This window comes from Scatophagus argus, chromosome 18 (assembly GCF_020382885.2).
Source record: "Scatophagus argus isolate fScaArg1 chromosome 18, fScaArg1.pri, whole genome shotgun sequence".
In the NCBI taxonomy this organism is placed as follows: domain Eukaryota; kingdom Metazoa; phylum Chordata; class Actinopteri; family Scatophagidae; genus Scatophagus; species Scatophagus argus.
In genome coordinates, this window is record NC_058510.1 from 2,801,742 (window position 1) to 2,824,225 (window position 22,484).

A 22,484-nucleotide genomic window follows, 5' to 3' on the forward strand; every position below is an offset into this window, starting at 1 on the left:
TCAGCTCTTGTGGCAGTGTGTTACAGCAGCTGCTTCTAACTGAATTTACTGCTGTTCACAACACAGCGGTGCGCCGTGCACGAACAATACAACACAGAAACAGAGGTGTGGGTCTCCAAATGACATGAATCAAAGTTTTTTGTGTCTTTTAAAGCTCTCTAGGGGATCTCTTAACACCCATAATTGTTGATAAAACACAAAACTGCAGCACGGAGCACCTGAATGAAGCATCCTGTTACCACAGTTGTTATGATGGCCTGAAATGTGCTCTTTACTGTCTTGTACTTTCAGCTAATCAGAATGCACAGCTGCATGTAATTGGACAAGTCAGTTAGACTCACTCATCTGGTAGAAACACTGGTATTACCCCTTGGCCAATCTGTGATGCTTCTGAAAGTCTTCGTCAGTAGCAGTTCATCCTCATAGGCATCATTTGTGGTAACACACCAACAGCAAACCGGTTCTTGAGGCGAAGGTATTTGAATGAATAAAACTTGTGACAAAAGGTTATGCATAATTTAACAAATGCTACCCCGACACAGAGCTGGCCAAACAGGTTTCCCATCTGTTTTGGCATTCAGGCATTACCATGTTACCTTTAAAAGGCATTTAAGATACTTTACCGCTGAGGAATTATACATCATCAATTAACATAATGCTACTTTAGGTGCAGGGATTTGCATTTTTTTACACCTTGAGGATTTAAAACAGTTGCAGCTGTGGCAAACAAGGTGACAAAGCAGTCTGCTGTGGTGAGCAGAGCAGGGCTTTGAAGCGAGGCACCTCACTGTAAAACAAAGCTGTAATTTAGAATTACGGGTCCAGAGGGTTTAACAGACCCTGCTCAAATTCCCTGCGTCACCTCGCTTTGCAAATCATAACGTGGCTGAACCTGCTACTTTGCTGCTCACATGTAGACATGCAGATTTATCCTGCCGTAGGTAGAGCAAGAGGAGTTTCTGACCGGAGGTAAAGCTGTGAAAGGAGGAAAGCAAGCAGAGGATGAGTGAATGGAGGGAAGCTCAAAGTCTTTCTTTACACCGATATCAGTGGCTGTACACAGGTTCTTTAACACAGGTAAACCCAATAAAAATAGAAAAGTGATTTCTTTCACATTACTGGTAGACCAGTTTGCCTCCCTTTTGAAATTTTCTTTTATATTTGTGTTAAATTTGACATGATGAACATGCCAAAAAACTGTTGCCTGCCTACATGTTCGCTCTAATTTTAAAGTCATTCAGTCTAGGAGTGAAAACATGTTGCAGCCTTGCCCACAGAGGAAAAAGTCCAGATGCCAGTGGTGGCTTTTCTGTTGTCCAGTGTGAAAGGTGTATCTCAGAAGAGTCTAAAGAAAGTGGATTGTGCCTGGGCACTGGTGTAACAGCACAAGTTTTTCTATGTGAGCTTACGGCATATGAGCAGCAGCACTGACATGCTTTCATATATCATATGTGGTAATAGCTGAAGGAAGTTCCTACTGTGAGATCAATGAAGTACTACCACTAGCACTACATATGCATGTGTCAGGGCCTTGCTTTTTACACTGAATATGTGTGTATGTGAGAGAGAGATGAAGAGGGAGAAAGCAACAACTTAAGTGTGTGTTTGAGAGGAGGAGAAGGAAAGAGGGAAAGAAAGAGTGTGCATATTTATGAGCAAGTGGCTGCTGTAAGCATGCATGAAAAACGGGTGGGCGGGGGGACGGGGGATGAATTGCATTGAGCTCTGTGGTGTTGGGGAGCAGAGGGGATTGAGGTTGGAGACTTGAGATAGCGACTGGGGATCAAGTCATTCAGAGCTTCAAATGGCTTTGAGAAAACCAATCAAACCAGCATACACTCCCTCCACGTCTCGCTCACACACTCGCTCCCTCTCAGCCATGCACACGCTTGCACTCAGTCGTACATACACAGTGTCTTCAGTGGGTGTGGACTTCACTGCACTATTGATCTGCTTCCATCTGGTTTGACTGCAACACACACACACATGCGTGCACATACTTACACAGAATGAATCTGTGGTTTGAAATCTCATCTGTCTGGCTCATAGTGGGATGACTGATATGGAATTGTCAGTACGCCACTTAAAGAGCAAATGAAGCACACACACACACACACGCGACTGGGTTAGGAGTGACACATTCAGGGGTAGTCAGAGTGAAAGGGACTCACTCACAGCAGCTCCCCACACTGTGTTGGCATGCATTTAACCTGACAGGAACATGCAACTCGCCAGACTGCAGAAACACATAAAACACGTCCAGCTGTGTGTAGACCGACAGCATCTTCGAGTTATTTTGATATCCATGATGTCCACTTTAACTGTTCATGAGTCATATGTTTAAACACTGTTCAGCGGTTTAGAATCCTGCAAGACTGGACTCTTCCTGCTCAGGTCCCACTTTACAGTTAGTGAAGTCACTGCAATATTTCAACATTAAATGCTGTTTCTTAAAATGTATATTTATTAATATTTAGTGTAAAATATATAATATTCTAATATTTTATTATGTAAAATCTAAAAAAAACTTTTACAAATTTTGTCCATCTACCTTTTTTGGTCACTTTTCAAACGTGAAAATTTCTCTGTTGATCCAACTGGGAAAAAAAGAAACTGGTCTTCATGAAGGAATTCCACAAATATCTTTGTTAGACAGACGTACACTTTGTAACCCAGTTTCTGGTGCTTCAGCTACGCCTGTTGCCAAGCCTGCTGCACCACAAAGCGGATATGATTACAGGGATGTTGGAACGCTTTCAACCTGTCACCCAGCTCCATGTCTGTTCTCACCTGTCAGTCATGTTCTTGTTAATGATCACACTTCATTTTAACTGTCGCGCAGCTGTCTTCCAGCCCTAAGCTGTTTCCATGACCCGCGGCTGACAGTGCTTCACTTCTCCTACGACGAGTAGGCTGCAGTCCCAAAGCAGCATATTAGTCATTTTGTATTACAGTATCCGGTGACTTTAAAAGCTTACTATCATCCATTTAAGAAAAAGGATATTTATGTTTTTAACAGCTTTAATACCCCGCCCTTCTCCCCTAATGACCAATCAGTTGGGGAAAAAAAATGATCATAGATGAAATAAAAATAATTTAGTTTGAAACTTTGCCAAGGAGCTTCCCAGCAGAACCTCATCTGTGTCTCTCTCTTCCTCCCCCCCTCGCCAAGTCTAACACACACTTTTTCTGTTTCCTAAGGAGCTTCAGTTTGAACGCCTGACCAGGGAGCTTGAGGCTGAGCGGCAGATCGTCGCCACCCAGCTAGAGAGATGCAAGCTGGGATCAGAGGCAGGCAGCATGAGCAGCATCAGGTAACATGCAAACCCTGTTTTCTGTGTGTGTGTGTGTGTGTGTGTGTGGAGTGTTGTGGTCGGCATAGCGGTAGTACACACCATCTCCATGTGTTGTTAGGTTTTTCTGCAGACAGGATATTGTTGCATGTTTGTTGATGTGTTTGTCAGTGTCCTTAAACACTGTTGGGTAAAACATAATGTGTGTGTGTGTGTGTGTGTGTGTGTGACAGAACCTAAAAACACTGCAACACAAAAATTTTGTGTACTTGGGACCTTTTTCTTCTTGCTGTGGTGTTAGAAGAGGTATTGAGTATTGTTTTTTTTGTTTTTTTTATACAAATATGCTTTATAAGTTTACATTTCTGATATTGTGAAACTCTAAAATGCATCTTATGTTTGTACGTATTGGAATCCATAATCCATGATGAAAATGATCGTTCATCGCAGCCCCAGTGTGTATGTGAGTGTGTCCTCCCCCAAAGCACAAGCTTATGTGTAAACTTAGAGCGTGATTGAATGGGTGCTGGGTCCTTCATGACACTAACGCTGACTGCACCATTATATACCTCCACCACGCGTACGCACACACACACTAGGACATACACACCCTGGGTGTTTTCTCCTCAGATCAGTGGAGTGATGTTGCTGGAAAAGAACAGTGTACCCCCTGCTGTGGGGTGCATTTATCAGCTGGATGGATTGGAACAACACTCAGGTTGCAGGCAAAATCACACACAGAGATAAACACACTCAAACACTCTGATGGTGTTACACAGGGTAAAATAACACTGGGTATGTGCTGAGCTTTACACGCAAACAGACGCATGACGAAACGTTGCGATAGCACAACACACACATACTGCACTGAGACACACACTGTGGCAGCTGCTGGGGGCTTGATGTAACAGACACATCAACACATCCCCTGGCGACACTGCTGACGGTGTGACAAGACACACCTTCACCCACACATAGACATGGTCATGAAACGCCTTCCTAGAGACTTTGCTTTCCAACTGAGACTTGGGTTGAGCGTTAGTATTACACTTTCTGGAATCCACTTTTGTCAAAGCTTAACATTAATTAGCATATTAGCCACAGCCCTGAAACCCTTCAAAATACTTCACGATGTTCCCCATTTATAAGTCTGACCTTTCTGCTGTCAAAAATTGTTTTCAGATGAGGGAACGAGAGCTCTTAACAGAAAGAGGGACTAAAGATGAAGGAGGGATGGATGGATGGAGGAGCGATGTGTGCGACTGGCATGTTAATTTTGAATTTCATGCTAACAGCTCAAGCCTTGAGCTCAGTATCTGCTCCTCTCACTAAACACACACATGCTCTCTCACACAGGCTTTTTCTACCTGAAAATAAAATTCCTGAGTGAAAGTAAAGTTGGGCAGAAAGTTGGGATAGCTGGGATGTGTTTTTGTGTTGTGCGAGAATTTTGCTGTGATGTCAAAGAGTCGGTTTCATATAAATTCAGCATTCCTCTGACTCCCTCAGGCAGCTTATTGCATAAATACACAACCCTGAGGGGGGGGCGGGGAGGGAAACGGAGCACACCGGGAATAAAAGACACTTCTGAACTTTCCCATTTCATTCTGCTTTCTCCAGCTGAGCTTCAGATGAGACTTTTTGTTGGAAGTTTAGAGGTTTCCTTCCTGGATTAGTTTTGAAGTTCCATTGTGTGTTAATATACCCGAGTAGTGGTTTAAAAATAACCTGAGCATCAACATCTAAGACAAAGTAAATGCATTTTTATTGTAGCAAAACAAAATAAATTGTTTAGTGTGTTGAATCCCATCAAGATGTGAAACATTCTTACTTGTTGTGAGATCTCAATAACAAGAACTCAGTAAACTGTTGTTCATATCATAAATATGCACACATATTGATGTATTTGCATTGCTTTTTCTAAAGTTTCAACTTATCTTTCAAACTGTTCTCCCTTTTTTTTTATTCCTGATTCTCTGATTTCTCAGGTTTATTATCCCAATGTCGAGCTACTGTAATTAACGAATCTTACTCCTATGATTTTGGACAGATTAGTCAATACTTTTGAATGAGGATATGAAACCAAAGACATGCATACTAACATGCTATATGGAACGCTGAAACAGTACGTGAAAGTTTTTGGTATGTCTGATTCGCTAGTATGAAACCAATTATGATGTGAAATGCGTGCTTCTTCTGGGGAGATTTTACAGTATGCACGCCCTGAGCACCGTGCTTACTTAAACACACAACCACAACAGCACATAACAGACAATGGCAGACAAGAAACCGAGGCAGTTTTGACATAACATCAGTAACACTTCATTAAGTTTAAGTACAAGGTTAAACGCTGAGCAGTGAGTCTGAAAAGATACACACTGCTGCTTTTTCTCACCGCAGCGTGTTGAGCAGCTCTACACATACGGGGTATGTAGTGTATAGTGTAGTGTATGTGATTTCAAACACAGGGTTTGTGTAGAGTGATCTACATGGTTTGTTCGGACCTCCTTGAGTATTTTGTTCAGCATCTTTCAACTCTCGAAGACTTTCTCAAACCCCACATGGGTCTTTCACTTCCCTTGCTGAGAACATTAAGTGACGTCTTCGTGTCCTCTGGGCGTGTTTTAAGCCTGTGAGGGTGCGCCGTCCCGCCACACTTCATCCTGGTTTTATCTGAACATGTGCATCTGTTTGGGTGCATTTGCTTTGTGCTTGTGAAAATGCCTGCTTGTGCATGTGTCTGTGCCAGCGTTAGTCTGTCTGCTGTCAAGTCTGCTGTCTCACAGTTGCATCATCTTATGATTATCACATCAGATATGCAGGATTGGCTTAGCTAAGCTTTTGTCAGCTGACAGCTCACTAAGATGCCACTGAGTCCACATCCATCCCTGTGTGCTCTCAAATTTGTCAATGTGTCTCAGCTAAAATGTGTGATGTGCGTTTGTCTTTCTTTTTTTTGCGCTTGTGTCTACACACATGTGACAGCTCACGTCTGAGTTTGCTCCTTTTATTTGTTTATTTTTCATTCAGTTTTGATTGACACTATCCTTTATGCAGATCCCAAAGCATCCCACCTTTGTCAGGCTAGCCTAAATATAGATATTAGTGTCTGCGATGTAAGTGTGAATGATCAGAGAGGGTCTGATGCTATTCAAAGAGACAGCGCTAACCTTTCTCATGGTCTCCACCATCAGCACTCATTTTCCTCTCCTTCATCAGGATCTTGGTGACAGGCAGCAGCTAAATATAGAGTGTAGTGGCTGGCTGAATGAATAGGTGTTATAATAAAGCACAGGGTAAAAAAGAGGGAAGGAGGATGAGCTAGTTGCATTGGAAGGACAGAGACAGACAGACAGAAACTAGGGGTCTTTTATACATTCTACAGAGCATTTTTTGACATTTCATGAGAAACCTACTCTCATCTTATTCTTCTAAAGCTGTTTCCCCTTTCATGTCTATATTCTCTCAGACAAGGTTTCCTGAGGGCTTTAAGCTGTAGCCACCGTATTCACTCAGCAGCAGGTCCATTACTCTGTTTGCAGCTTGTCAGGGTGAAAGCTACCTGGTAGCCTGTAGTTTTGTGTGTCTCTGTGTGTATTTTGGTTGTTGCCTGGCGTTTTTTTAATATCCCCTCTGTTTGTGGGTTTGCTCGCATGCTTGGAGCGAATGCTGTGTTTGTGTGTCTGTGTATTCTTGGCAGCCGCTGCGAGCCTGCGTGTCCTTAGTTGTGTTCCGCTCGATAAAGCAATTCAGGCACCTCCACGGACTCCTCGTTGGAGCTGAGGACCCTAAAAATGCCTGACTACGGTGCAGAAACCCAGGACATTACTGACTAACATCTGTTCACAGTGTGAACTGTTGGCATGCGACACACACTTTGCAGGAAGGAAGCACACACTGGTACACACACACACACACACACACACATGCACACACACGCATTCACGTGCAAACACGTTGACTCCCAACACCATGCCGAGACTAATTTATCATTTTTCTAACATTAGTAGTAAATGGCAGCCAGTGGGAAACATTTGCTCCTGCTGTCTTTTCTGCCTGACTGGCTGCGCTGCTCAGGCTTTCAGCACTCTTTTAAAGGGGCATTCCACCAATGTTTTGGTTGATATATTTTAAATAGCACTCATCAATTTTTCGCTTGTACGGAGATGCCAAAACAAACACTGATACATCACCAAATGATGTAAAGTTATACAGGAAATTACTAAATATTTATTATTCAGGGAATCTGATGAAAGTTGAAGTGGATATATTTGTCAAAAGTGTGAGATTGACTATACTCACAGGACACAGGAAAAAAATGACACCACAACAGGGTCATGAATGTAATTGAAAAATGCCACAAAACAGAGTTAAATATATTAAGATACTATAAAAATATGAGTGCATTAGGCACAATAGATAGAAGAAAGGGTTAATTGGAAAGAGCTGGAAAGCATTTGATCATGTTACCAAACAAAACTGGAGGCCAAAACATTGGAATTATTTTTAAAGTGGTTCAGCTTTGGGTTTTTGCTTTTGTTTTTTTTCAAGCCACAGTCGAGTGTACGATGGATCATAAAAATACTCTGATGTGTTCCATTACAACCTGCTGTGGTAAAACCTGAGCTTTACGAACTGCTCCGATCTGTTTTATTTTATTGTTAATACCCTAATTGCTGCACACACCTGCAAGTTGCAGAACTTGTTTCATGTGTGTCTTGCTGGAGTTTTTGCAGCTCACTGGGACGTAAGGCAGATAAATGCAAAATTCCTTGAAATATTCGGATCTTTGGTGGACCCGTCGGCTTTCACCAGCCTCGCAGTGACCTTGCTGGGCATTCTGGGACACATTATTGGTGCATTAAAGCAAAGCCTGTGAACTGTTGAGGAAATAATGTGAAGCTGGCTACTAATTCTAATCGTAACTCGGGGCAGCAGATTATCAAGGCTGTATATGAGATGTCTCAGAAGCTTATGGATTCACAGGCTAAATTTAATTATGTTGTTGTCATATTCCACGGGCTACAAGCAAACATAGTACCAGCCTCATGCCTTGTGGCTAATGTAATGGAGTATTCATGCATATATGATGTGATAGATGACGAAATGTAGATATTACAGCAATCTGTTATACTTTGGAACAAATAACGAGTGGTGTGAAAGAGACTTGGTGCAGACTTGGTGTGAAGCCGTGTCATTAAAGACACCGTAAAGGTTCATTACAATTTCGCAATTACTTTAGAGCAGTAAGGTCATGTCAGAGCACAGGAATCCAAAGTGAAGAAGGCAGCCCCTCAGTTGGTATGCAGATGACAAGCAAAACAAATGTGACCTCTGAATGAGTGTTTTGTTGAGCTTAATGGAATTGTTAGCATTGAGTGGAGCGAGATCAGAGAATCAATGCTGAGGGGTGGAGGAAAGCTATGCAGAGAGAGTGAGTGCAAGAAAGAGAGGAAGGAAGGACGGAGGGAGAGGAGGAACGAGACAGAGAACGAGGTAGATTGCTAATAAACAGAATTCATTACCCTGTGGCAGCCACAGAATACAGCAGGTTCATTGATTTATGTTTAATTTTTTCTTCCCCCCCTCTTTTGCTTGTTCTTTTCTGATTTTCTCTCGATCTAAACATCAATCTCTCTGTCGTCTCCAGTTTTCATGCTTGTGTTTTACACATATTACTTCACTACATTAACACTGCGCTAATAAACTGAACTCTGTGTGTATTCACAGTAGAGTCAGACTGCTATTGGATCATGTATGAGCAGTTCACACATGAAGCTCCAGGTGGGAGGCCAGTTGTGTGCTGTGTATTGAACGTCATCCATATGATGAACCCAAGGTTTCCCTGCAGAACATCACATCGTAAACAGATGATTAATGTTATTCACTTCACCTGTCATGGATTTTAATGTTGTGGCTCATCAGTGTAGAAATCTGCTGCATACAGGTGTACAGGACACTGCTGGGAGGCAGCAGAGCCCCGTGGATGGAATATGCTCAGAGTTTTAGGTGATAACACGTACCGATATGCAGAACTAGTGTGTATGAACAACTTACTTAAGCTACCCAAATGGAGATACAGATCAAGAGATGAAAAAGTGTGTGTGAAAGAGAGACAGACAGAAAGAGGGAGACAGAGAGAGAGAGACGACGGGACGGGGAGGTGTAAAGTCCACGTGCTGAGGCAGTAACAGATTTCTGACCGTGTTGTTCACACTCGCACATCTGCCCAAAGACCCTGTGGGTAGGTCAGAGAAAAGTAAAGCCTGAGTGCCTCTGTGTGTGTGTTTGTGTGTGTGTGTGTGTGTGTGTGAGAGAGAGAGAGAGAGTGAAACACAAAACAAAAGCAATGAGTCACGACACACATGCTAAGACTAAGACATAAGACTATTTATTCTAATCAAGCTGTGACATTTAGTTCCACACCAGCAGGGACCAGTGCTGCTCTTTGTGCCGTGTGTATGAACACACACACACACCCACATTTCCTCATCCTGTTCCCAAGACTTTTCTCAGGGGCAAACACATTCACCAGACTATAAAGTTGTCCTACCCTCAGGACCAGGCTTTCACACCAGTGGTTTGGGCTTAGTTTTCACACACTTTCGAGTTGATCCCAGCAGCTAGTAGACCCCAGATACACACTGAGTGCCAGAAACATTTTGAAAAGTCCCTTTTCTGTCACTGAGTTATTATTTTTTTTGTCTGATTTGCTCTGACTTCTTCTCTTCTCTTCTCTTCTCTTCTCTTCTCTTCTCTTCTCTTCTCTTCTCTTCTCTTCTCTTCTGATCTTCTAATCCTGTCTTCAGGACCAGTTTGACATCAGTGTCTTAACAGGACTGCTGCTATGCTGCTATTTGGTCGTAAACCAAAGTTTTGGCTGAATCTAAATTGTCCACGTCATGGTGGTGCTAGAGGAAATTTCAGGGGATCACCTTAATGGATTCACCCTCTGGGGACACTGAATGGATGAACAAAATTTCCACGGTTGCTGTACAAAGTGCTCAGCAGCTAGTGTGGCCAGTAAAAATAGAAATATACACTTTCTGCATCTTTCACATGTTCATTCAGTGCTTAAATTTGGGCCCCTGTGTCCTTTTTAATGGCCCTGTGAAAGTGTGGCTTGAAATAAAACAGTATATCACGTTGCACAGTATGAACTCAGAATATTCTTATCATTTTTACACTGCATTATTGCATCACATTAATGTGTAATGAGTTCGGAGACATGCACTACACACAGGTGATTTCTGTTTTACGCTGGGCTTAATTTACTGTGCAGGTCCACCACATTCAGATAGCCTTGTGCATGTTCACTTTCTGTGCCTGACCACCCTCCTGTTTTTGCCATGGCTAAAATACTATCCAATTACATTCCTTTATCTCACTATAGCCCACTCTTGTCTCCTGCGTTGGGTGATAATAGAGGGATCCATCACACCATTAGCTGCAGGCGGTTTTATAAGCTCAGCAAAATGCTGCATAGAGAGAACTCAAATTATAGGCTGCTGCATTACACCTTAAAATACGCCTTGTGTTTGGGCCCGGGTGTGTATGTGTGTGTCTGTGTGAGTGATGATGATACCCCGAGTCACCCCCCCCCCTTAATGACTGATGATGCATTTCCAAGAGGAGAGGAGAAAAATGGTGGCAGGTGGCGACATCTCTCACACTGCTGTCGTCCCCACTTTCTATCTTTCTGTCTTCCTCTCTCTGTGTTGTTTCATCTCTCCCCAACATCAATCTGTCTTTGCTCTTAAATTATGCCTTGGCTTCTCACGTTTTTGTGAGTACATTTATTTCATCACGTGACAAATTTCATTGTGCATGGAGAAATCCTACCTTTGGCTTTGTGAAGCTGTCTCAGGTTTCACAAGGTTAGCTTTCACTGAAACAGTTCACTTAAAGGGCATTCGGACTTAATAAAATCAGAAAACTGATATTTTATTGATGTTGCTGATTGAAAAAGGTACTTCTATCTCAGGATCCTTATGTGGGATATCAGAGGTTACAGCTGGCTAAAGAACAACCAGTTCAGGCGGGGATTTGGGGATTGATTGTTGCTCAGGGACACCTAAAGCCAATGTATACCAAATATATTTAGAGCTTAAATCTTGTTGTCCAGTCAATGGCCGATCTCTTGAATGGCAGCTGGAACAGTGGATGTTAGATGCTGTTGTGCTGCTTGTTTTTGTGCATTTCGCTATTTCATTTTGATGGGTCACTGTATGGATTCAGGCTCTTTTTCCTTGTGGTGAACACAGTACCAGCTGCCCGTCCTTACACCTCAGCTCATTTATTGTGAAGGAATGTTCACTGTTTTATATTGGTACTTATTCCTATAAAGAATTTTTGGATTCTGTCAACAGCTTTTTTCTTGTTTTGGACAAATCACAGATTGCTGTTAAGTTTAGCTCAGGGCGACAACTTGTGTGACAGAACGACAAGGAATGAGTGGGACAAATAAATATTCTTCCACAACCTCGAGGGTTTTAAATCTGACTTGCAAATCCAGGGTCTCCTCATTTCTTTTTGCAACAAAGTTTCTGTACATGTAGTACAAAGAGTAGAATACTAGATGTTACTGAAGAAGAAAAAAACAGGTCCAGAAAAGGTATTCAGTGGTCAATAACTAATTTATCCTCATCAGTGACTGCATTGCACCAGTCTTTTCTCCATATAGGCAGGTGTTACACTGGGATTTATTATGTGAGGTTGTTGGGGCCTGGTTAACAATGTCTGAAATGAACTTTTGGAGATGTAGAAGACGGCCAAGAGTAACTTTTACCGGCCAAAATTGCGCATCGGAAAGAATTTTAGTATTTAATTATTAACAAAGAAAAGGAACATGGGGACTTGTCATACAAGAATGTGGTTGAGTTTGCTGATAACAATTATATTTTTCAATAGAATTTACACAATCTGCCCTTAGTGTGTAGAAATGACTGAGGTAGTGTTAAGATTCTAGCATCTAAAACACTGGGGGAGGGGACAGCGGGGCAGGCCTGTGATCTCCATAGGCACACGCAGGTATGTGACTGGACATGAGGGTCACTTTTCAATGTCGTTGTTTCTTTTCTGTACGTCATATAATCGTTCTAGCTGTAGATGTGAAGGTGTGGACAGGCCATGTTTACTCCTCTGGTTGTCAGTGGCGCAGAGATGGAGGCGTGCAGGTCCAACAGCAGAAGTGTGTGTTTGTGTGTGTACGTGTGTGTGTGTGTCTCTGTCCTCCTGCTGAGGGGAATCGGGGGTGTTTGGTTCATTAAACATGCAAATGCATGCTTATCTTCCCCCAACACCAGATAGTGGTGAGAATAGATAAGAACCAACCAAACCATGCCAGAGAGGCAGACAGAGGGAGAAAAACAGAGAGAGTGTGATAGAAAGAAACTGAGAAACACTGAGACAAAACACAGAGAGATTAAAAAAACACAGCAAGAAAGAGACTGATTCCAGAAAGCAAGGTGTGGAGAAAGAACAGAGGAAAGAGGGCGAGAGGCACAGAGAGACAGAAGAGAAATGAGATGATTAACAAATGCTCTGGAAGCTAACGTGTCCCCAGAGCTTTGACGAGAGGACACCCAGTGGCTATTTGAACATGTGTGTTATCTGTTTTCCTATCAGCCATAGTAGTCTCCCATGTCTGTCTGAATGTTCCTGCCACTCATCCATCACTTATTTCTCAGCAAAATATGGAAAGATGATGCATTTTGCTGCTGCTTTGAACATTTTCTAAATGACAGTTTTAGGTTCAGTAATTCCAGGTCAGGGTTCAACATTAAAGGTACAGTCAGTAATTTATTTTGTTGAAAATCTCTTATCATCCCAACAGCAAATATAACTAAATTAAGCTAAAAAATTTAAATATAATATAAATAATATAATAAATAAATCTGATCCAAGGCTTGGTTTATTCATTATCAAATAGCAACATCACTATTAGTTTAAGTAAATTAGTTTTTCCAGGGTAATTAAAATGTTCCGCTCACAAAAGTCTTTCGACAAAGTCTCTGAAGAGTTGAAAAGGAAGGAGATGGCTTGCTTCTGAGCTACGTTCATCATCTGCTCCAATGTGTTTAATTCTTTTCTTATCACTCGCCTGGTTGAGGTGCTAGATTTACAAGCCTGATATGGCTTTTTACTTGCCCTGGGTGATCAGGCAGTCATTATTGTTGAGCCCTGCAGGTCAGAGCAAGGTGATAAATATGTTACCGAACAGACTTGGGAGATGGCGTGTCATTGTATTTAATTTATGTGTTTCTTTTTGCCTCGGTTGTCAAAGAAACGCTGCGTTCTGTGCTGATGTGCCTGATCAGTGCTGAGGGGGTCCACTTGCTGCTGAAGTCATTTTGAGTCCATTGCATAAAAACATTCAGTTTGCGCACATCATTTGGTTTTGCACTCCTTTTCACTTTGGTGCTCATAATTATTCTGGAGGAGAGGTGCGTATTCGGTCTGTGTGTAGGTGCGTGTGTCAGCAAAGCCAATTATTAGCCTGCATTTATATATGGGATTATGGTCTCTGCCTAGCTGTCAATTCAACAGGGAGGGCTGATAAAGTGTGTGTTTAGTCATCCATACAGAGACAGAGGGGTGTGATGTTGACCGCATGTTCAAAAAGCTCAACAGGCTATTATGGTGCTTTTTTATATGGTGTGTGTGTGTGTGTGTGTGTGTGTGTGTGTGTGAGAGAGAGAGATAGTGATGCCCTGCCTGCCCTCCTGTATGTCTATGTATGCAACCTTGTAGGCGTGTATCTTTCCATGTTAGGGTGTGTGTGATGACAGTGTGATCAGTGTTAGGGTTTCCATTTAAAAGAATTAAAATAAACTGGTTCAAAAAATGCCGGCTGTAATTCATGACAGCTATGATAAAAAATCACGGTGATCGCAGTGCAGATGTATTACCGAAAATAGGTCAGTACTTGTAATGTTACACCCGAATGTGTTGTGTTAGTTAATATTATGCCACAAATATTATCCACAAAGTGTTGCCTCCTTTGAAAGTTGAAATGTTCCATCGTAGTGTATTTTTAGTAAAACCTGAATGGAAGTAGTCTTGGTAAATTGACAAATTTCTGGGGTTTTGTGGAATCTTACAAGAGGGGAAACCTTGGAATTCGATTGAGATTTTTTCCTGTAAATATAATTGTAATTTAAAAGTAACAATAATAAGAACAAAATGTACAGCAGTTATATGACTTGTCAGATTCGCTGTGCAATTTAAAACCAACATGGAAACAGGAAACAAAAAGGTTAAGAGGCACTTGGACTGTGTGTTGGTTAAAGGGAACAAAGGGAGTGAGATGTGAGAGGCTTAACACTCCTCTGCCACACACAGTTACCTGCACCTTTATGTTGTTTGCGAGTTCAACCAACCAACTGGTTTACATTCACTGCATATATTTAAATCGTGCACTGCAGGTAAAGTTGTAAAATGTCCAGAGAGGCAAAAGAGCGAGGAGGTAAAGAGATAAAAGCAGAGGTGAGGGAAGAGACTCAGAGATAATCTCAAAGAATATTTAGGGGAAAGGAACAATCAGAGGCAGTCATGAGTGTATTTGTCCCAGTGAGTGTGCACATGTCCATTAACATGCAGGACATAGAACAATGGCTGCTTTCAAGTTCTTGTCCTCTTACTGATGTCCTCAGAGGAGTTGGAGCTAGAAGGCCTCACAAAGCTCTGCGTTGTGTGTGTGTGTATGTGTGTGTGTGTGTGTCGTACTGAAAAAGACTGAAATGGCAAGCAAGAGAGAAAGAGCATGAGTGAGTTTGTCCTCTTGAGGCATCATACCCCGAGGCCAAAGGAATCAGTGCCTGGAGCAGTTTGAGAAGAAGATCTTATAGTGGAGGCACTGCATGCAGTGGGTTTGTGTGTGTGTGTGTGTGTGATTGTGCAGGGACAGGTTGTTTGGGTACCTATCTGCGTGCTCACGTCCCTGCTTGGCCACGTCTTTTCAGAAAGTTCTTCACCTCCACTTTGTGAACCTCACCAACACTTTGTCATTAATGTGTGCCAACAGTGTGAAGAGGACAAAAATCGACAGGAAAGACAAAATGTCTTCTCAGACTTTATAAGCCTTTATTCTGCATCGTTACCTCTCAAAGAATACCAAATCATTCAGCAGTTTGGAGGCAAAGAGAAAGACACAACAAATGATTGATCGGATTCATTCATTGAAACATAAAACAATGCATGCACTATACTGTGCTGCGCTGCTGCATAAAGCATCATATTCCCACAAAGGCTTCATGGAGAATTTAGATTAACACAATAAAGCTAGCAAGTTTATTTCCTGTGGGCCAGGGGTTGAATGTGGGGGCAGAGTCTTCCCATGAGCCGTAACTGGATGCTGTGATTACACTTTTCATTGTGACTTTTATCACCTGCTCTGTATGCTCCCAAATCGATTTTTGTTTGCATTGTAACCCAATGAGTCAGTCTGTGTCCTGGGCGCCGAGAGTCACTCGATGATATAAAGATGACATAATCTAGATGAATTCCTGTGGAGAGTCATGGACTTCAGGTTTTAGCTTGCATATGAGCATAGAAAAGAGTTGGAGAGCAGAAGGTTAAGTGTTAAATCCCATCTGAATCTGATACACACATATACTTTCTATTTTAAACTACTTTTTAACCGTACTTACTGATTTTGAACAGTAGTCGGTATCCTTTGAGGGCAGATGTGTGGTGTGTTCACAGCAGTTTTCTCTCATATTGTCATATTGATTTTTTTTTATTTTTTAACTTGCCAGTACATTAAGACTTGCTCAGAAATGGCGTTATGAACTTGCATGGAACAGCAACAGACCTCACCACTGCCCGTTAATCATACATGCAAAATGGCTGGTTGTGCTCTTAAATGTGATCTGAAATCGTGGCGTCGTCTCTTCTGGTGGCGAGCTTCAGTGTGCTCTGGTTGGAACGTGTTCTGATGTTCGAGGCCTCAGGTGACTCCCCCGGCTGTTCTCCCCCGCTGTTGTCCTCTCTAGATGACATGAATCAAGATATAAAGAGAGATAGAAATTGACTGAAGTGTAAAAATGGGGAGTCAGTTTTTAAAGGGATGACCAAAACGTATTCATAAACGACAGGTGGTCTTGATCACTAAACAGAAAGAGAAGCATGGATGGTCCTAATCTTGTGATAATTTTCTGCTTTAAAACATGTGGTAAAGTTTACTCTATCATGCACACCTGCAGTGTTACAGCACATTTTATGTCCACAGGTATCACTGTAATTACCACAGTCTTATTTGTGTGCCCATTCTCTCAATATCGGCGATCAGCGCAGAAATTACTCGGGATATATTCAGGATGCAGACTGAAATAACAGTGTGTGGGTGTAGTTTTTGCTGGTTCAAAATGTATTAGAGGTACATTTATTCTTTTAGTTATGAAAGTGATGACTAGACTAAACAAACCTTAATAAATGAAAATCACAATCAAAACAGATGAGCAACCAAACAGTGATTTTTGAAGCAATCAGTCTACTGTAGAGCGAACTGCAGGTGAGTTATTTACCTGCAGTTGTTAACACAGCTGTGTGTGTGTGTGTGTGTGTGTGTTTATTCTTTCATGCATGTAGAAAATCCTTTTTTACATTTTATACAAATTCGAGTTAAAGAATGAGTGTAAAATCAATGGAAGGTCCGTTTTTCTCCATTTGTGTTTGGAGATAAAACCAGAGAAACTGAAAACGAACAAAGGAAAAACAGGAAATTACAAAGAAATAACCTGCACAGACACATTTTCCCGCACAGGCTATTACACAGTCACTAAATCATATCTTAACATCTTTTCTGTGTCTGTTTTTTTGATTCAAGATGCTAACAGTGTGACACATTGGGTCCCTGCTGACAACAGGCGGCAACATTTTGCAATGTTTGCAGAGACAGACAGTAAAATCACTTGCAAGTTAGCTGCACCCTGCTAACCAGATGGCCTTTGTGTGTTAATGTGTGCGCGTGCACTCTGGGTCTCAGAGTATGCTGTTGAGTCATCGTAGACCAGACATGGTGATATATTGTGATAGTCGGACCAACCAGCACCTTTCCTACCAGTTAATTAGAACCTCAGCGTCCAGGGACCCACTGCATGTCACATCACACCTTTCTCATCCATCAAACACACATATGCATGCATAGATTCCCACATAGTGTATGTATGTATTAAGCTGTGCGACCAGCCTCATCATCTCTCTCTCACGCACACACACACACACACACACACACACACACACACACACACACACACACACACACACACACGTGCACTATGCTTTTTTGTGTAATAGAGCATGGACATCATTCATTTTCACTCCTATGAAGCCGTGTCATCCTCATGTGGAACATTAGCTGTCTATAGGTATTAATTACAGTTGAGGAATGTGAAACAGATGAGTGATAGGTCCAGCAAGGCATTTGAATATTTATGTGACCACATTATTATATTCAGACACAACTTGACAGACGATGTGGAAATGGCTTGAATGAGAATCGCTCAACCCGAAAATGATTAAATGCATCCCAGGAGTTTGCTATTGTGAGGAGTACAATGTGTCCACTTACAGCTTCCTTAAATTCAAACAAATGGCACACTGAGAGAATGAATCAGCCACAAGTGTAGTTCCTGAAATACAAATGAGTGCTGGACTGTAGAGTTGTGCTCAGTGACCAGAAGAAACTCTTAGATCAAGCTTAGTACGAAGCACAGGGCGCAAAGCCGCCTGCAGGATGGAACAGCATTCTGCTCAGCTCCAATGTAAATAACTCAGCTGACCTGTTGCAAGTTTGCACAGCTTTAGAGTCATCAAACACTAATGTCTGCTCCTGTTTCCTCTGACTTGACTTGTTGAATGTTGCACTTAATTTGATGAGTTAAGTCTTATAAATCTCTGCATGTGCTTGTGTTTTCATGTGATAACCGTGCCACAGTTCAAGCGCTCTCCCCTGAATCATGAATATTGACAGTGTGAAGCTCATGTTGAGTCATTTATGCTGAACACGCAGTCAAGCAGTGACAGTTCCTATGTGGTGTAAGATTACAAGTGTGCATGAGTGTGTGTGTGTGTGTGTGTGTGTGTGTGTGTGTGTGTGTGTGAAGCCACAGACTATTGGTAATTGGTCTCATGGGGGCCTCAAAGAGAGGAACAGTGTAAGGCGAATAACACCCCCCCTCCCCCAACACACACACACACACATGCTCACACACATACTGTACAGTGTCTCACACACACTAATACATCCCTCCACTGGAGTGGAAGCTGCTGAGAGTGTCTCTGTGACTCCCACTAAATCATTGGTTAGATTATCCTCCGGGGGATGAGTGATTTAGACCGTCGACTGCCTCAGCCCCTGAAACTCTGAGATGTCCTATCCAACCATGAAATCACACAACTGCCCTTGAGTGTGAGTCTGTGTGTGTCTGTGTCATACCGACCTGTGCATGTGGGCCTCCAGGGGCTCGATGGGCTGCAGGAGATTGCAGTTTACTTATCAGACAAGATAGATGGAGGGGTGATTGCTTGTTGTCTAAAAGAAACATGACTCCAATGACACGTTTGCACACATAAATTAATACACTTCTAGAACAGAATGTGCATCCTTCTGATTTGTTTGGATCTGAATAGAAGGAAACAACTTGAAGGAAACAGCAGAATTCAGTTCTACAGGTAGAATCATTAATTAATTAATCCCATCCCAATCCCAACACAGTGGTGTGTGAGTTTACTTATTGGGGTTCATGTCACATAGAATTTTAGTATTGGGCCTTTCATCTGCTCATCTCGAGCTGGAAATGTGTTTTCTGTGCAAATACAGTTGTTTTATGATACCACTGGAAACTGTGATTTGTATTGCAGCCGCTGTGCTGCAGAAGCACTGCTGATTTGCTGTCTGGGAAGTCTGTCCTCTCTTTTTACTTGAGTTTAGTTTGTGGATCCGCAGGGTGCTGATACATCATCTGTCCTTTTGACTTTAATTTGCTGGTGTATTTAGCAGCCTGTGGAATTATTATTCATATGTAAATTTATATTGTTATGCTAATATTAGGGCTACTTTGTCACATGTGATTATGTTTCAGTCAAACAGACCTTAATGGAACCAACAGTGCATGTCTTTCAATTAATATCTCAAATGATTTTGTAAAATGTTTTGGTTTTTTTTGTTTCAACTAACTGTTGAAAATGCATACAACGTATAGCACAAATAGAAAATTCAGAATCTGATGAACAAAGCAAAGTATGAAAGACAGTTCCATAGTCCAAGGCAAATGATGGGAGCAACTTGCTCTCAGCTGTTTATGTGTTGGCTATGCATCATCAGCACAAGTCTACTCTTACTTAAATACTGATCACACTGGCGGGCCATCATTATACACTATATAGACAAAAGTATTGGGACACCTGACCATTACACCAACTGGGCCTTTAATGACATCACATCCTAAATACACAGACAGCTTTGCAGCTGTAACAGCTTCCACTCTTCCAAAAGGCTTGGCTCACAATCTCCGTTCCAGTTCATCCCAAAGGTGTTGGATGGGGTTGAGGTCAGGGCTCTGTGTGGGCCAGTCAAGTTCTTCCACACCAAACTCATCCAACCATGTCTTTATGGAGCTTTGCTTTGTGCACTGGGGCACAGTCATGCTGGAATAGAAAAGGGCCTTCAACAAACTGTTGCCACAAAGTTGGAAGCATAGCATTGTCCAAAATGTCTTGGTATGCTGAAGCATTAAGATTTCCCTTCACTGGAAGTCAGGGGCCGAGTCCAAACCCTGAGAAACAGGCCCATGCCACACCTGAATTCAGTAATAAAGAGGTGTGTCCTACATGGTGTACATGGTGTATTTCTTTAATACAGAGTCTGAATCGTATGTTATACCAAATGTAGATACCAATTTAATCCTGGTGTATAGATGCTCAGGGCAGCTTGCTATGCTTATGACTGTACAGTCTGTCCCTCATTTACTCACTACTAAACTGCCTGCTGTTCACATGCATGGCAAACATATTTCCTGTATGGGGCTGCTGAGTGTCTGCATGAGCAACAGAGCAAACTGCAGTGTCTCCAAACCCTGCATGTTAAAGATTATTAGGCACAAACAAACACCATAAACCTGTATTTACATACATACCCAGTGCATCAGAGATAAACGTGTTTTAAACGTGTTACTGACATCAGATTCAGAATAAGTATATATTTGCAAAAATCGGTGAAGTTGATGAGATAAAATAAAATATGATCACAGTGCGATTTCATTATGTTTTACTTAGTGTCTTGACTTTTCGGGCTCTGTCTCAATGATGAGTCAACTTTTACTGCAACACTTAATAATGTGTGCAGGTGAGCTAATCTCTAGTTCAATAACATGTCATAAGAGCCTTCCCGCAGTAAGCCTCAGATGAGTACAACTAATAGACAGCCTCCTATTTGTGTGGAATGCAATCATAAAGGGCACACCTAGTGTCAGGCCACCCATCCCCAGTGAATTAGGCTTGGAAGTATTCTGTCATTTTCTGTGCCGGTTCAAAATGGCGATAGCCCACCTATCATAATAACTATAATAGCTTGGTGATTTAGACACACAGCAGATGTTACTGAGCTGAAATATTGCAGCAAGCAGGTGCCACTTATGGTGGAAAACCTCATGTTGTTCACATGCACACACACACACACACACACACACACACACACACACACACACACACACACACACACATATAAGTAACTATGAATATTCAAGCATGCATGACACATATATGCCCCATGAGCTGCCCTGCACAGTCTGTGCAATAAAACATATGGTGGGTAATTTCATGCTTGTGTGTTTAAGGTAATCTGTGCTCACAGAAAATTTTGCGAGGCAGAGTTTATGAGCATGATTTGTGACATCACAAATAGCCAATCCTGCTCCAGTGTTCAGCATACACAAGTGTGAAATGAAAACTTGAAGCCTCCAGTGCGCACACACTGAAACTGGACTTCACAGTGAAGGTGGAGACATTTTGTGTCCTGCAGTGAAACATTTGGAAGTTTTAATGAGGGAGAAGGAGTAGGTGCCCTTACAAGGATTTTAATGTGGAAATTACACTTTTTTCAGAAAAAAATGCACATTAAAGATTTTTTGTTTGCACCTTATTACATGTGTGTAGGGAATCTTAAAGTTCATGTAGACACACATGCTTGTAGGCCAAACATCTGCATGAAAGAAGCTGAGTGGGAGAGGAGAACGCTGCAGAGAGCTGAAATATCTCTGTTGGACTTTTCAGGACCGTGGACCATTGTTTTCCTTGTTTTTTGTTTTTTTGTCGTTTTGAGGAATTCATTTCAGTGATTTCTCCCAACACTTTGACTAGACAATTGTCTTCCAGCCCGACTGTTGAACTGTCATTCAGCTGTCATATCCACAAAAGTTTGTCTTCAGCCTTGTGTGAGCACAATGGAGTGCTTTCTGAATAGAGTATCAGAGGGCTCACGCACGCACACGCACACACACCCTCTCACATAGACAGATATATATTATGAATGTAGACATGTCTGTGTGATGTCGTTTTCTGTCGTGTTTATTCTTTTCATTCACATTGTCATTTCGCCTACTCCCAACACAAAGGCAATTTCAAATCTCTCTACCCCCCCCCTCTCTCTCTCTCTCTCTCTCTCTCTCACACACACACACACACACACACACACACACACACACACACGCTCCACCTCCACTTCCTGTGCCCACTCTTTTGCCTCGATTGACAAATTATTGTTATGTTGTCATGCTGACGATGATAAAGTACAACACTGTTGTTATGACAACCACCAATGGGACCATTGGGTAGATATTTATCATGGAACACACAGATCTGAAAAAAAGGCTGCACACCTAAAAGTGAGTTGGCACGATTTTGCCTGACATTATCTTCATCTGAGCTGTCAGTGAAGACAGGCCCTGGTGCTGCCGTAAGTCAGTTATTTCTCTTCGCCCTGAGGATTTTCTCAGGTCAGTGGAAGTCTATGAATTTCCTACAGAACTGAATGATGAAGGAGACCTGGTCCTAGTGTGGAAACTCAACAACATTTTCCATCACTGGCCTGTGAACAGTTGGCTTGTGAAACCTACTGGAAAGATTTGACGAATAAGAATTGTGCTAAGCAAGTGCAAATTAGACGAGGAGTTGATGACAGACGCTTAATGC

At 42.0% G+C, this 22,484-nt stretch overlaps 1 protein-coding gene across 9 annotated transcripts in view; it reads left to right on the plus strand.

Moving 5' to 3' along the window:
* Nucleotides 1–22,484, plus strand: part of ctnnd2a (catenin (cadherin-associated protein), delta 2a) — a 222,589-nt gene that overhangs the window by 75,216 nt on the left and 124,889 nt on the right. For all 9 annotated transcript variants that reach the window (XR_006841506.1, XR_006841504.1, XR_006841505.1 and 6 more), the window contains one exon: nucleotides 3,202–3,314. Coding sequence is in view for 6 of the 9 variants with exons in the window: in XM_046372048.1 (XP_046228004.1) it covers nucleotides 3,202–3,314 (113 nt within the window). In the remaining 3 variants the exon portion in view is untranslated. The remainder of the gene's footprint in view (nucleotides 1–3,201; nucleotides 3,315–22,484) is intronic.